The sequence below is a fragment of the Coffea arabica genome, chromosome 3c, assembly GCF_036785885.1.
Source record: "Coffea arabica cultivar ET-39 chromosome 3c, Coffea Arabica ET-39 HiFi, whole genome shotgun sequence".
In the NCBI taxonomy this organism is placed as follows: Eukaryota; Viridiplantae; Streptophyta; class Magnoliopsida; order Gentianales; family Rubiaceae; genus Coffea; species Coffea arabica.
This window is the reverse complement of record NC_092314.1, coordinates 5,773,491-5,789,217: the sequence shown is the minus strand read 5'-3', so window position 1 is coordinate 5,789,217 and position 15,727 is coordinate 5,773,491. Positions and strand designations below refer to the sequence as shown.

The window sequence follows — 15,727 nt, the reverse complement described above, 5'->3', positions numbered from 1 at the left end:
CGGAGTTGACTTGGCAATTCAAGGAATTGAGAAAAAGCCAGAAGATGTGACAGATGCAAATTTTGCTGAGATGGATAAGAAGGCAAGATCCAGTATTATCCTAAATCTCTCCGATGAGGTATTGCGTGAGGTAGCAACGGAGACTTCGGCCAAGGCTATGTGGGATAAATTGAAAGCCTTGTATATGAAGAAGACAGTCGAGAATCGGCTATATTTGAAGCAGAGTTTGTACATGCTTCGGATGTCTGAAGGTACATCTATACTCTCCCATCTTGATAAATTTGATTCCATTATTATGGATTTGGAGAATATAGATTCGAAAATTGATGATGAAGATCAAGCCCTATTACTTTTGTGTTCCCTTCCCCAATCCTTTAAGCATTTCCGTGATACTATGATATATGGAAAGGAAACAATTTCGTATCGGGAAATTAAATCTGCATTAAAATCTAAAGAGCAGATAGATAGGGATATTACTGGGGAAACTAGTGGGAGTCAAGCCGATGGCTTGTTTGTTCGGGGTAGATCTGAAAGGAGAAACATAAAAAATAGAAGTAGATCTAAGTCCAGACATAAAAATGTGGTGTGCAACTATTGTAAAAAGAAGGGCCATATTATCTCTGATTGCTTTAAATTGAAAAATAAAGAAAAGCAAAAAGGGAAATTTGTTGAGAAAAATATAGAAACCACCGAGGCTAGTATTGCCGTTGATGAGAATGATGGAACCATTTTCTGTGCAACAGAAAATAATTTTAGGTCTAACAATGAGTGGATTTTAGATTCGGGTTGTTCATATCATATGTGTCCCAATAAGGACTGGTTTTCAACATATGAATCAACTGAAGGTGGAGTTGTCTTAATGGGCAACAACGCTGTTTGTAAAGTTGTTGGCAAAGGTACAATCCGGATTAAAATGTACGATGGTATTGTGAGGACGCTCACAAATGTTAGACATGTTCCAGATTTGAAGAAAAATCTCATCTCTTTGGGCACTCTTGAGTCTATCGGGTGCAGGTATTCAGGTGGAGATGGAGTTCTCAAAATCACTCGAGGAGCTCTTGTTGTTATGAAGGCACACAGATCTGGTACTTTGTATATTTTGCAGGGATCTACTGTGACAGGTGCTGCTGCTGTTTCAACATCATCTTTGACAGATACAGACATCACCAAATTATGGCATATGCGTTTGGGGCATATGAGCGAAAAAGGCTTGGGCATACTGAGCAAAAGAGGACTTCTGAGTGGACAAAGTACCGGTCCATTGGAATTCTGTGAACATTGTATTTTTGGGAAGCAGAAAAGAGTCAGCTTCAGTTCACCAGCAATTCACAAGACAAAAGGTACTCTTGATTACATTCATTCAGATCTATGGGGTCCTTCTCGTGCTCCTTCTAAAGGTGGTGCCAGGTACATGTTGACTTTCATTGATGACTATTCAAGGAAAGTTTGGGTCTATTTTCTTAAGCATAAAAATGATGTTTTCCTAACTTTCAAGCAATGGAAAGTTTTGATTGAGAAACAAGCAGGAAAACATGTTAAGCGGTTGAGAACAGATAATGGCATGGAATTTTGTGGAGGTGAATTTAATAAATTTTGTAAAAATGAAGAAATTGTTCTGCATCACACCGTCAGGATGACGCCTCAACAAAATGGTGTGGCTGAATGTATGAACAGAACGCTATTGGAGAGAGCAAGATGTATGATCTCCAATGCAGGGTTGACAAACGACTTTTGGGCAGAGGCGATCAATATGGCCTGTTATATTGTTAACCGTTCTCCTTCTGCATCTCTTGATTTCAAAACTCCTGAGGAAGTTTGGTCAGGTACTCCTGCTGATTATTCCAATTTAAAAGTTTTTAGGTGTCCAGCATACATGCACGTGAATGATGGAAAATTGGAGCCTAGGGCTAAAAAGTGCATTTTTCTTGAGTATGCTTTTGGGGTGAAAGGATACAGATTATGGTGTCCTGATCCCAAATCTCCAAAATTTGTAATTAGTAGAGATGTTACTTTTGATGAATTGTCTATGTTATCTTCCAAGAAGGAGTCTTCTAGTCCTTGTACTACTGATAGTACACAGAAGCAGGTGGAGCTTGATATTGGCAGTTCTGGTCCTTCTCAATCCAAATCTTCTATTCAGCAAGTGTCAGTAGATGCACTTGAATCTACTATTGAAGATAGTTCAGAAGAAGATGAGTATTCCATAACCAGAGATAGACAAAGGAGAGACATTAGACCACCACAAAGATATGCAAATTTAGTTGCATATGCTTTGTCTGTTGCAGAAGAAACTGATGCAGTTGGTGAGCCTTCCACCTATTCAGAAGCAGTTTCTTGTGATGATTCTGCAAAGTGGTTGATTGCGATGAATGAAGAAATTGAATCTCTTCATCAGAATGAAACTTGGGTTCTTGTAAAGCCGCCGTCAGCTAAAAAAATTGTTGGTTGCAAGTGGGTCTTCAAGAAAAAGGAAGGTATTCCAGGGGTTGAAGATGCAAGATATAAAGCACGATTGGTTGCAAAGGGCTATAGTCAGGTACAAGGTGTTGATTTTAATGATATATTCTCACCTGTTGTTAAACATAGCTCTATTCGTGTTTTGCTTGCTTTAGTTGCCATGTATAATTTGGAGTTAGAACAACTCGACGTTAAGACAGCTTTCTTACATGGCGAACTTGAAGAACAAATTTATATGAGACAACCCCAGGGTTTTGAAATTGAAGGTAAGGAAGACCATGTTTGCTTATTGAAGAAATCCTTATATGGATTGAAGCAGTCTCCAAGACAATGGTATAAGAGATTTGATTTCTTTATGTTGGGTCATGGTTATTCAAGGAGCATGTATGATAGTTGTGTTTACTTCCGGAAGTTAAATGATGGTTCTTTCATTTATTTGCTGCTTTATGTTGATGACATGCTCATTGCTGCCAAGAATTTGTCAGAAATTCACACCTTGAAACTGCAGTTAAATAGTGAATTTGAAATGAAAGATTTGGGAGCAGTTAAGAAAATTCTTGGCATGGATATTAAGCGAGATCGAGGAGTAGAAAAGTTGTTCTTGACCCAGAAAAATTACCTTGAAAAAGTTTTGGAGCGTTTTGGCATGAAAGATGCTAAACCAGTATCTACTCCTCTTGCTAGCCATTTTCGGCTATCTGCTGCTCAATCACCAAAATCAGATGAAGAGGAAGATTATATGGCACGGGTTTCTTATTCCAGTGCAGTCGGCAGTATTATGTATGCAATGGTTTGTACTCGTCTAGATATTGCACAAGCAGTCAGTGTTGTTAGCAGATATATGTCTTGTCCTGGTAAAACACATTGGCAGGCTGTGAAGTGGATTCTCAGATACTTGCGAGGTACTTCAAATGCATGTTTGGAGTTTGGAAGAAATAATAATACTTTGGTTGGTTTTGTAGACTCAGACTACGTTGGAGATCTTGACAGGAGAAGATCACTTTCAGGCTATGTATTTTGCATTGGCGGTTGTGCTGTTAGTTGGAAAGCTACTCTACAACCTGTCGTAGCTTTGTCTACTACAGAAGCAGAATATATGGCTGTGACCGAGGCAATCAAAGAAGCCTTGTGGTTGAAGAGTTTATTTAGCGAGCTAAGTCTATATCAAGGTGTTACTGATGTTCACTGTGATAGTCAAAGTGCCATACACTTGACTAAAGATCAGATGTATCATGAGAGGACGAAACACATTGATGTGAAGTATCACTTCATTCGGGATATCATTGCTGAGGGAAAAGTCCTTATTCAGAAAATCAATACTAAGGACAATCCAGCCGATATGCTTACGAAACCTCTTCCAGTTTACAAGTTCAAACAGTGCTTGGACTTGGTTGGTGTTCGTTATTAGTGATTTAAGTCCATTGGGGCTTATATGGAGAAGGTGGAGCAAGTTTATAATCTCTCGATGTTGGAGACTCATCAAGGTGGAGATTTGTTGAAGCCGCATTTGTTGACCAAATGCTTTTGGTGCTTCGTCCCACATCGGTAGAAGCCAAAGGAATTTTTCCTTTGGTTTCCTATAAATAGAAGAGGCCTCTGAAGGTTTTAACTCGCACCACTCAAGAGAGTTATATGGGCTATTAGTTTCTTGAGTCATTTAGCCCATTTAGTCAAATATTTTAGGTTCTCTTGTTTTTGAGTTTAGGAATATTTTCTAAACTCTTTTATAAGTGCCTTATTGGCCTAGGAACCACTTTCCTACGGCTTTTGTATTTCTTCTTCATAGTAGAAATATTGCTCCTCCCTCGTCCGTGGACGTAGGTCAATTTGACTGAACCACGTAAATCTTCTGTGTCTTTTATTTGCTTTGTTATCCGTCTTTATATGGTCGGTTCTACCGCCTAATTATTATATGGCTGGTATCTACCGCCTATCTATTATATGGTCGGTTATACCGCCTAATTTGTGCTAACTTGAGTTTGTCTATTTCCTGGCTCGGTCCTAACAATTTTCACTTCGTAGTTGACCATGGATTTTGAAGATCGATGGCTTCTCCGAGGTATCCAATAGTTCAGAAAGCTTTTCATCAATTCTAGACATCTCTTTGTTGAATACGTATAAACAAGAGGAAAATTTGCTGCTGGAGAAACCATCAAGAGGATCAGCCAATTGGGGCAGGTATGGGTTGTGAGAGGGAATGCAAGTGAGAAGTGTTAGGTTCGATTCCTTCCACTTGTACCATAAAAAAATTTTTTTAAAAAAAGGAAGGATCAGCTAATTTAACCATGAAGGTTGATTCCTACTGAAGTGAATATTAAGGTCCGAACTAGATAACTGTCCTAAAAATCTTCTTTTTTTTTTTTTAACATTTTGAGTGATTGATGGCATCTTGTTGTTTCTTGGTATAGTTGACTTGCACCAGAACATAACCTTCTGATCAGACAGTAGATTAAAATTCTTGAATGATAAAGACGAGCCTCAAAATTAGCTCTTAACCAAGTTTAATCTAGAAGCAGTCATATATGAAGAAAATGAAAATCTTGTTCATACACCAAAGTTAAATTTGCAAGATATAGATGAAAGCTATGAAGCATAGTCGATGTCAGACAATCAACACTTAGACAAGAAGGTAATTGCGAGCATATATACGTGGAATCTGTTAATGCTTAGAAACTTGATTAGAGCCTGTACAGTCCGTACCTTTATAATCTGGAAAATTTTGTCAAATTGCAGTTACCAAGAATGTATAGGATTACCCGGAAAACTGTTCCTTTGATTATAAATGCTTATGTAATTTAGGGAAAAGGGATGATTAATAAGAAAACTCACTCGGATGGTTGCAAATAAGAAGGGGATCTTCGATTATAAACTGGAGGAGCGATTCCTTCTTCTTTTCTGAATTCAGCAATGAAGTTGCAGGAGCTTGAGTTGATTTTTATATCAACAAAGAAAGTTCTCAGAGATAAAACAGCTCTTTTCTTTTTTTTTGGTCTTGCGAGGAATTTCCAGAGGAAGGTGGCTAGCGAGCTTGGGTGATTGACACCATCTGGTTGATTTTGGTCAAAACATGAAGAAACTAATTTCCAGAGTAAGGTGGCTAGCGAGCTTGGGTGATTGAAAGACAATACAATATAAAAGTTGGCAGGCATGCTATATCTCCTTTTGATCGGGTTTCGACTTAGTTTTGTTTCTATAAGACATTGAACAATTGGTTCTGCACCCTACCACAAAGATATATTCACATTAATTGCATCCCGAATGTTTCATTAGCCATTTATCTACAGATAGAGGTAGGATCATGACAGAGTGAATTCTCAAAAGTTGGGGACTTTTTTATTTTTTTTTGAAACAAGAAAAACTCTGAAAGAGTAACATTTTTCAAAACTCTCAAGGCATTAGACATGGACTTGCAGCGATTACTAAGGTAACTGATATTTCTCTATTGTAATTTTCTATTATTAATTTTCTCCGCCTTATCAAGTGAAAAATTAAAATATTTCTTATACCCAATACCCAAAAAAAAATTCCCTTTGATAAGTGGGGGGAACATTTACAAATTGGTAGGGTAGAAACAAATTTTCTGAAAAAGTCTATAGATGAAAATGAAAATGTCCCATGGCTTTTGGGGGCACCGTGGTGCTTGGCTGTATAGATATATACAAATATGACAAAGACAGAACACACACACACACATAGGGAAAACGCACTAAACCACTAATCTGTTGCCAGTGCTTGAGATTGTGAGTACATATTAGCCTTGCACCAAGTTTTCAACACTTCTATATCCTCCACCAATCTCAAGTACATATACTCGTCGTTCCTTGAGAATATTGTTTAAGTGAAGTTTCTTAGCAATGTCCTACTCTTCCAAGGTTTTCAATTGGGTTGTTTTATTCTTGTCTTAAGCATTTGACTTGAGTGTAAAATAGATAACTTGTAATTAACTTGCACCCGAATTAACTTGTACCAAAATAGATAACTACTGTGTGTTTGGTTTACACTTTATTTATACTTTATTTACATATATTGATTTATTTGCATCATCAACATATTTTCAACCACCTTTCTATCTTATATACACCACATCAAAAAAGTGTTACGGTATTTTTTTCAAAAAAATTATCCCAAATAATCTCCTATCTAAACACAGACGCTCTAGTTACATAAAGTTGAACTTCACTCTCTTCTATGAGATTTACTCATAATAATAATAGTTTTAAAATTAGCAAGAATTTTTTGTTATTGATTACGAACAAGTCCAAACGTATATATAGGCGCAAACACTTATAATATATATATATATATATCCAGAATACAAGCTACATATATTCGTAGTCTCTATGAAATTAAGATATATAAGCTAGGAATAATTAACAAGAAAGGAGAAGAAGATTAGTACTTAACTGTTCCCAGTACATGATGGATCCAAATTGATAATAAATCATAAACCCATAAGAACAATCAAAGGAAAAACGATATTGAGGCAAAGGAAAATTTTTTATTAATCAAACGAGACTCCTCCTTAGTGGCTGACTTCTATTGCTAATAAGGGATTCAATCCCATGTGACCACTCTGCCAACCAAACAATAATACTAGCCAATCCCTTAATGCCACATGGAAATATAAATAAATAGCCCAAAGCTTGGTTTCTATGTCGACATTACATTTAGCCCTTGCACCAACGATATTTTCAACCCAATATTTGCTCTAGCAATCACAATTGCCCTATCTATAACACTGGCGGTTTCTGTGCAATGTCCCATCCTGCTCTTCAGGTTTTTTTAATTCGTTGCTTAAGCTTTTATCTTGAGTACATAAAGGTTACTAAATTTGAATAATGGAATATCATTTCTGTTTGCTTTTGTCATATGCTGTACTAAAGTTGGAACCCTTTTAATTTGAAATGTATTTTCATGTTGAATTAATTATGCATTATAAATGGGGCTCCTTTTTTGAGTAACCAAGTGTCTTTTTAAACACAATTCCATCACGATCCAGTTTCTTTCATTTTTTTTTAGAAGTGTATCGCAAGCTACCTTTCCTATTTTACCTGAGCGGTTTCCAATTACTTTCTTTGATTTTTTTTTTTTTTGGGAAAGAGGGGGGGGGGGGGGGGGTTGGGTTTGACCTAATGCTTGAAATAACACCTTGAAACGAATTATATGAATGATAAGTTCAAAATGGTGCCTGATGTGATCTTTTGTTGATTACCCAGTGCATTTGGATAAAAGCTTCTTCTATAATGAGGAATGAAAATATATTATGCATTACATTCTGGATTGAAATCAAACGTTCTTTTCTTCATCCAATTGGTCAAAATAAAATGATGAATTTTTTAAGAATTATGCAGTTATCATAGATTAGTATGTGATCTTCTGATTTCTATTATGCATACTTTTATAGATAGAAGGCATTTGATTCGTCAAGGTCAAATTAATCAATAATGATTGTTTAGAAGCAAATGGGATGCATCTTTTCATGGAATGCAAATCAAACCGGGATGGGAAAAAAAATGAGAAACCATTTGGAGGAAATCAGATAGCATTTAGTTCTGAATGTTCACAAGAAATAAGATACATGGAAATTCGCAGCAAACTAATATAATGGGTTGAAAAACTCATTTATGGACACAGTGCGATGTAGATTCATGTTTCTAAGGCACCGTAACTTTGCTTATCGTTTAGGATAAGTAAATGGTGTCAAATTCAAGGTTGAGACCCGAGAACATAGAGATTTTAGATTTTAATTCCTCAACAACCTTTTCGTTTCTTAAATTTCACTCATTCCTTATTAGAAAAAGAATCGAAAGTAAATAGTGTCAAACCCATGAACAAATAAATTTTGCTGTGAAGATTTAGCATTAAGAATTTCTAAGCTTTGGCAAAGATGGTGATTTGAAATGGACTAGGACGAAGGATATACATGGCAGCTTTAGATTTTGGGGATGGATTAATCATATCTGTCCAAGTTAGCCGCCTAATCTTGGTGGTCTGCATAAAGCCATGGATTCTGCTAAGGATGTGAATTGGGATTGGTATAAACCAAATCCCATCGTTGTCCTTCTCAATAGATTCATCAAATGCCATTCATGCAAAAAATAAGCCATGATGATATCCTTGAAATACACCCATTTATGTATAAGGATAATTACATCTACACCCCTTACGGTTTAGCCAAACTACCATTGTACCCCTCGAACTTTTGAAAACAACAATCACCCCTTTTGGCTTAACGGAGGCTAAATGGTGTTAAACTTATTCTTGTGTGGACATAACTACCCTCCCAAAACTTTATACATTATTAAATACAACAAAGAAAAATAACAATCATAAATATAACAAAAGGCAAAATAAAAGAATAAATAGAAAAGAAAGAAAGAAAAAACATATTAAAACTGAAAATTAAATAACCATAATAAAGTCACACAAAGGAGAACAACCAATTAATGATTTAACTGAAAAAATTTACTTATAAATGATGTAAAAGAGCACATTCAAATGAGCATTTCATCAAATTAATAGACGAATACTCTTTACCTACTTCATCCATATAAATATTAGACGAACTGATACTGACTTTTGTTGGACACATAAAAAGAAGAAGGATAGAAGGAAAAGCAAAAGAATAGCAAAAGAAGTCATTTCGGATACTAATATTGAACATGCCTTTCTAAAATTTATATTTATATTTTGGTGAAGCCTTCTAGATTTCCTCCGATATTAATTCATCGATAAGCACATATTGGTGGATGACCACAAAGGAGTTTAGTTTGATTATTTTACCAAAAAAGGAGGAAGAGAATATTAGGAAGGGGGAACGCATAAAAGGATTTGGCTGGGTGAAGGAGGAGGAACGAGTCAAGAGATTTACAGAAGCTCAGACGAGCACGAAATTAGGCACAATTTTAAGCTGTTATGCATTTTTGTTTTGAAAATATTTTTAGCCATTTTTCATTTTTCTCAATTACCAATATAGCTATACAGAATAAACTCTTGGCAACCAAAGAATTCAGCTATAATTGTTTTAAGTAACTTCTTGTCACAAATCACACAAATACGAACAGGCATGCACAATACATTGGTGATCATCATATTGTCAGTGATCGTCATTGATGAAGCTATAAGAGATAGGTTTCTTTTTGTTTTTGCTCTTCACCCTCCAGCAACCAGATTCTATAAGAGACTTTGGGGTTTTTGACATTTTGAACTACATCTTAATCTTCATGCAGAAAAGTTCACAAAAATAAATTCAACTGTAAAAGGCCACAATATAATGGCATGGCAGGTAACTTCTTCTTTTTTCTTTTTCCCCTTATTTTGGTAATTGCTTGATTTGTTTTTTCTTTTTATGGGTAAGCATTTGAATTTTTCTTTTTCCCCCCTTTTCTAGGAGATTAAATTATTTTCCCCTCAAATTTCGTTATTTCTTTGTTTTCGTGTTAAGGTTTTGGTGAAACTTTCTTGTTGGCTCCCACATCAAGCACTTCAAAGTTGGAACAATGGGGAGTTTGAACTATGTCAATCCCTGAAAAAAGTGTTCAGTTTTCTGATGTTGAGACAAAGGTTCACTACAATTTTTTGCTTTATGGGCACTCTTTTTCTCTTTTCCGCATTTCCTTTTTCAGGTTTCTTTCATAATGGTATATATTTACAAAGTTGAGTTTCAGTTTTAATAATTTCTCAGATGAAGAAGCATACCGAGAAATTCAACTAGAGCATTTTATACAAACATGTTGACAATTTAATTAGTCCCAGTGTCAAATCAAATACATATTTCAAGAAGGACAAAAGGAATTCAGTGGTTAGAGAAGGACAAATCAATTTAAAAGTTTCTGTTGTTTGAAGCTAGTCATCATGGAAAGTTCGGTAAGGGCTGAAAACAAATCAATGTCACCAGCCCTTATCGCTGGGAAGGATACACAATCTTGGCTATTCTATTGTCTTGTTTAGGCATTTGTCTTCCAATCTCACTCAATTGATCTAGTTAGAAATTGTACAAGTTTAGCCACATATATGCAATTATCCTTGAAGATAAAAGAGGAAATGTAAACAAAAAGTATCAGACATATTTTCTGAGAAATAGATGAAAAGACCTTGGAAATAGTTTGTTAGCAGTAGGAATCTTGGATGCATGTACAAGAAACAATATATCAACAACACTCTCAGTCAGTACAACTTTTATTAGTATGGAATGGGGAAATGGTTATATACTAAGTTAGATATAAAACTCAGTTATAGGACAATATGAACTTATATGACTCAATTTTTTCACAGACACAAATACATATATAGATATAGAAAATTATGTAGACAGATGTATTAAGAAAATATACAAGACACGAGTGTCCCTTTACATCAGACAGATCAAGAATTTGTTACAGGTACAATGACTAACAAATGCTTACTTCTGTTTCGTATACTGTAGGATGGAAAATATGGCCTGCACACTTGTTAGGAGAAGCAAGGCACATGCAGCCAGAACCGAAATGAAAGCCCACGGGGTGTTAAAATATTTCCTCACTAGGTTCGCCCTCCAAATATGCCAGCGCTTGCGAGTGTACTTGTCCACATCATCAAAAATTTTGGTGTAACAGAATCTCCGGAAAAAATGAACATGATTGGTAAGCTTGTTAAACATTGTAGAGACTGCTTCATCACTACCTAACCCATTCACGATGATATCATGTCTGCGAAGCGTTTCAACATCGGACGGGGAATCTATGAGACAATCTATGAAGAGTATGTAATCAGTTACGCACTTCCATGTCTCAGATGGATTAGACGTATACTCTTCATATGCAATCAAGTTTCTGAAGACGGATTCTGTATGATCGTCCACAACTAAAGGAGGGATTTTAAATACACCATTTTCGAAAGTGATACGGAACAAGGATCTACTAGCCTCTGCCTTCTTGAACTTGATTCCACTTTGTCGGAGCTCACCAGCTGATTTTATGGTCAGAGATGAGTCTCTACGATTGGAATTCATGGTTGAGGAAAGTGTTTCAGAAAATGAGGCAGACAGAATTTTGTGCACGAGGCCAAGAAGATGAACCGCATTATAAGGTTCGAAGATTTCAGAATGAGAATTTAGACCTGGATTGGGCAAGTTCCCAACCAGACAGAGATGAATATCTAGGTCAATAAGGTTCTCTTCTTCTCCTGGCGACTTGGTCATGTCAAACAGCTGAAGCAGGACAAAAAAGGGCAACTGATTCTCAAATAATATAAGGTCATTCACAGTGGCTGTGCGTAGCCAAAGCATCTGAAAAAGGGGGTCATTCTGCCAGTGTGATCCTGGATGTCTCCTTTTCCTCAAGAACTCGATGACAAAGCAGCCATCAAGGCATAGCATATCAACAAAATCATCTTCACTAAGACTGATTTCTTCTGCGTAACACCTTCGAGCTTGATCTTGAAGATTAGCCAAAGCTATGATGTATTTCTCAGCACTTGACTCTCCTTTACGACGAAGAATCTCTTTGAAGTACCTTAGCTTATGCTTCTCCATCTCTTTCAGTTTAGGCTTACCGTGGTGATAAGGTCCGATGGAAACCACTTGTGGTTCATATGCCTCTTCATTTTCACTTCGTAGTTGACCATGGATTTTGAAGATCGATGGCTTCTCCGATGTATCCAATAGGTCAGAAAGCTTTTGATCAATTCTAGACATCTCTTGTTGAGTACGTATAAAAAAGAGGGAAAATTGCTGCGCGCGAGAAAACATCAAGAGGATCAGCCAACTGGGGAAGGTATGGGTTGGGAGAGGAAGTGCGAGTAAGAGGTCTTAGGTTTGAATCCTTCCATTTGCATCATAAAAGAAGTTTTTTTTTTTTTTTAAAAAGGAAGGATCAGCTAATTTAACCGTCAAGGTTGATTCCTATTGGAGTGAATCTTAAGGTCCGAGCTAGATAACTGTCCCAAAAATCTTTTTTTTTTTAAATACCTTGTGAGTGACTAATTACATTTTGTTGTTTCTTGGGTACAGTTAACTTGCACCAGAACATGCCTTTTGATCAGACAGGCCTAAAATTTGGCTCCAAACCATATTGAATGTAGAAGCAGTCAAAGATGAAGAAAAGGAACATCTTATTCATACACGAAAGTTAATTTACAAGATATAGATGAAAGCTCTGAAGCGCAGTCGACGTCAGATGATCAACACTTAGCTAGACAAGAAGGTAATTGCGAGCATATACATGGAATCTATTAATGCTTAGAAATTTAGTTTGAGCCTGTGTAGTCCGTACTTTAACAATGAGCCTGAAGAATGAAGATAGAGCTCACCGAAGTTGGAGAAAAAGATGTTTCTATACCGAAGATGATTCCCGCGTAATGCCAACTTCATGAGTTGACTTTAACAAAGTAGAGGCTTAAACCTTTTTGTACATCATTAACTCGGAAAATTACATATAATCCTGATGAAAATTAATGGGATGAAATTAAAATTTCTCAAAAATTTTACATAGAAAATTGAAAATTTCCTTTGGCTCAAAATTGGCTCTTAACCAAGTTTAATCTAGAAGCGTCATGGATGAAGAAAATGAAAATCTTGTTCATACACCAAAGTTAAATTTGCAAGATATAGATGAAAGCTATGAAACATAGTCGATGTCCGACAATCAACACTTAGACAAGAAGGTAATTGCAAGCATGTATACCTGGAATCTGTTTATGCTTAGAAACTTGATTTGAAAATTGTGTCAAATTGCAGTTACCGAGAATGTATAGGATTAGCCGGAATCAAAATGAGGACATAAATGTTGAATTTTCTGTATTTTATTCAAACTAAAGGCCAATAAGAAAAGTTTATGAAATTTAGAAATCATCAGTGAGTAACTTACCGTTCTGACTAACACAATATTAGAAACAAGGGCATTCATCCTGACTAACACAATGGAACACATTGGTTTAACTGCGAATATCCTGACTAACACAATGGAACACATTGGTTTAACTGCGAATATCCTGTGGCAGGTGTGGAAAGATAGAAACAAAAGAGAATTCGAGAACACTACCGTTGATACTCCCTTCAAATCTATAAGGAAAGCGCATTCTGGTTGGCTAGAGCAGCAGCAGTTGGAGTATAAGGGGGAAGGAGAGAGCACAGAAGAAACAGCCCCTAGACAAGAAACTCAGGATCAGAGTAATGTAAATGAAGGAGAAGTGCTAATGGAGGTGGCTACAACCATGAAACAAGGGCAGCTATTTATGGGAATTGGAGTCACAGTTAAAGTCTTTGCAAGTGATACGAAGATAGGGTGGGCAATGAAAGATATCAGTTCTGGGAACAAACTCCTAGATGAAGCTTTGGCACTGAAACTAGTGCTGTGTAAAGCTGTGCAGCGCAAGTGGAGCAATATTAAGCTGAGGTTTGATAACAAAGAACTGTGGAGACAACTGAAACACCAGAGCCCAGCGGACAGCAGATTGGCAACAGTACTTGAAGACATATCTCAGCTACAGAGATTGTTTCGTATGTGCTCTTTTGGATTGAATAGGGAAGAAGATATGATAGTTAGCAAAAAAATGAGTGTTGATGCTTTAAGCATTATTGTGGATGAGGAGCGACAGCTTCCTCAGTGTCTTTGAACACTAGTGTGTAGAGTCCGATCGAGCCGTTGCTCGTACTTGTAATTGTTTTACTTTTAAAGCAATGAAATCATCTTATCGTTTCGACAAAAAAAAAAAAAGACTAACACAATATTAATACCACTTGGGCGATAATACAATAAAAATCCCAAATTACACGAACAACTCCGGTATCATAATTTCTAAATAAGAATCAAGCTTAGCAAGCTAAATTTAGTGTACCAATCATATGAATGGCAATCTGGTATTCCAAATAGCAAAATATAAGCTCCAGAAGCACTATCTGAACAATCTATGTGCTGCCTGAATGCATCCAATTTGACGACTTTTTTAGGCATAAGGGTTCAGATACAACTTATATCTGCAATGGGGTTTCGTGCTTTGTCTTTTGTAGTTGGCAATTAGTACAAACTAGTGGATTCCTTTTATAAATTCTCCGCCTGAAGACGCTAAAATACCACTCAAATAACATAAATAAATGCTTATGTAATTTAGGGAAAAGGGATGATTAATAAGAAAACTCACTCGGATGGTTGCAAATAAGACCGGGATCTTTGATTATAAACTGGAGGAGCGATTCCTTCTTCTTTTCTGAATTCAGCAATGAAGTTGCAGGATCTTGAGTTGATTTTGATATCAACAAAGAAAGTTCTCAGAGGTAAAACAGCTCTTTTCTTGTTTTTTAGTCTTGCAAGGAATTGCTGTGTTTTGAGCTGGGAAAGCGTGTTCAAGGGCTGAGTTTGACAACTGGTTTAGATTTTTATATCTATGTAGGGACTTTCATTGATTGATTTTACGTAAACTATGGTGCACATGAAGGAGCAAAAACTTTTCAAAAGCCTTGAAATTGTCCTTTGACTGCCCATTCATTTTGTTTGTTTCGTATCACAGGGGTGGGAACGGTTTACCATTTAGCTATAGGGGTGGGGAAGGTTTACCATTTCTGGATTGAAATCAAAGGTTCTTATCTTCATCCAATTCAGTCAATGATGACTGCTGCTACGATTAGAACTCGTTAATTTAATTTATTAGCCAAAGTCAGGAGTTGTTTGGCTAATGAATTGGTTGGTTGTAAGTTTAGTTTAAGTGTTTGGTATGCACAAAAGTCCGTTTTGAATAAACTGCAGGAGACGGAGAGAGAGAGAGAGATTATACATACACACACACACACACACACATATATATATATATATATATCTTTCTTGTGTTTAATAATACATGATGATAACGATTCTCAAACCTAAAGCTAAAGGAGTTGGTGGAATGTAGAAATTTTACAAGGAATATTTGGACTTTTTCAAGGGGTAAGTGAGTGAGATGAGATCTTTGGCCGGTGCAATTTGCATGGCGCAGTTTGATTAATCATTAATCCTTCCTCCTCAGATGTCTTTTGTCTCAGTATTAAAGGGAAAAATTGCTGCTGTTTATTTAAGGATTCAAAAGCAATTATCTCCAAAATGTGGTGACATCCAAGCTTAATTAAATTTTAATTGAGAAAAAACAGATGATTTTGGACCCCAGCTTCTGGAAAAAAAAAATTCGATGATTCACGTATCCATCCTATAGACAAACTCAAACGTGGCCCATTTTTTGAAATTTCACCAACTTGGAAGGACTTAAACGCTTCATGAATGTATCTGCAACTTGCTCATCTGTGTTGACACGTTCAAGTTAACTT

General features: G+C 36.3%; 1 protein-coding gene across 1 annotated transcript; it reads right to left on the bottom strand.

The window, feature by feature from the left end:
* Window positions 1-10,725: 10,725 nt before the first annotated feature.
* LOC113734379 (UPF0481 protein At3g47200-like) lies at window positions 10,726-14,931 on the bottom strand. Its single transcript, XM_027260905.2, has 2 exons — window positions 14,575-14,931; window positions 10,726-12,166 (listed from the first exon to the last, which is right to left on the bottom strand). Exon 2 carries the CDS (start codon window positions 12,128-12,130, stop codon window positions 10,859-10,861), a length of 1,272 nt encoding a protein of 423 aa, XP_027116706.2. The 5' UTR covers window positions 12,131-12,166; window positions 14,575-14,931; the 3' UTR covers window positions 10,726-10,858.
* Window positions 14,932-15,727: the final 796 nt, after the last annotated feature.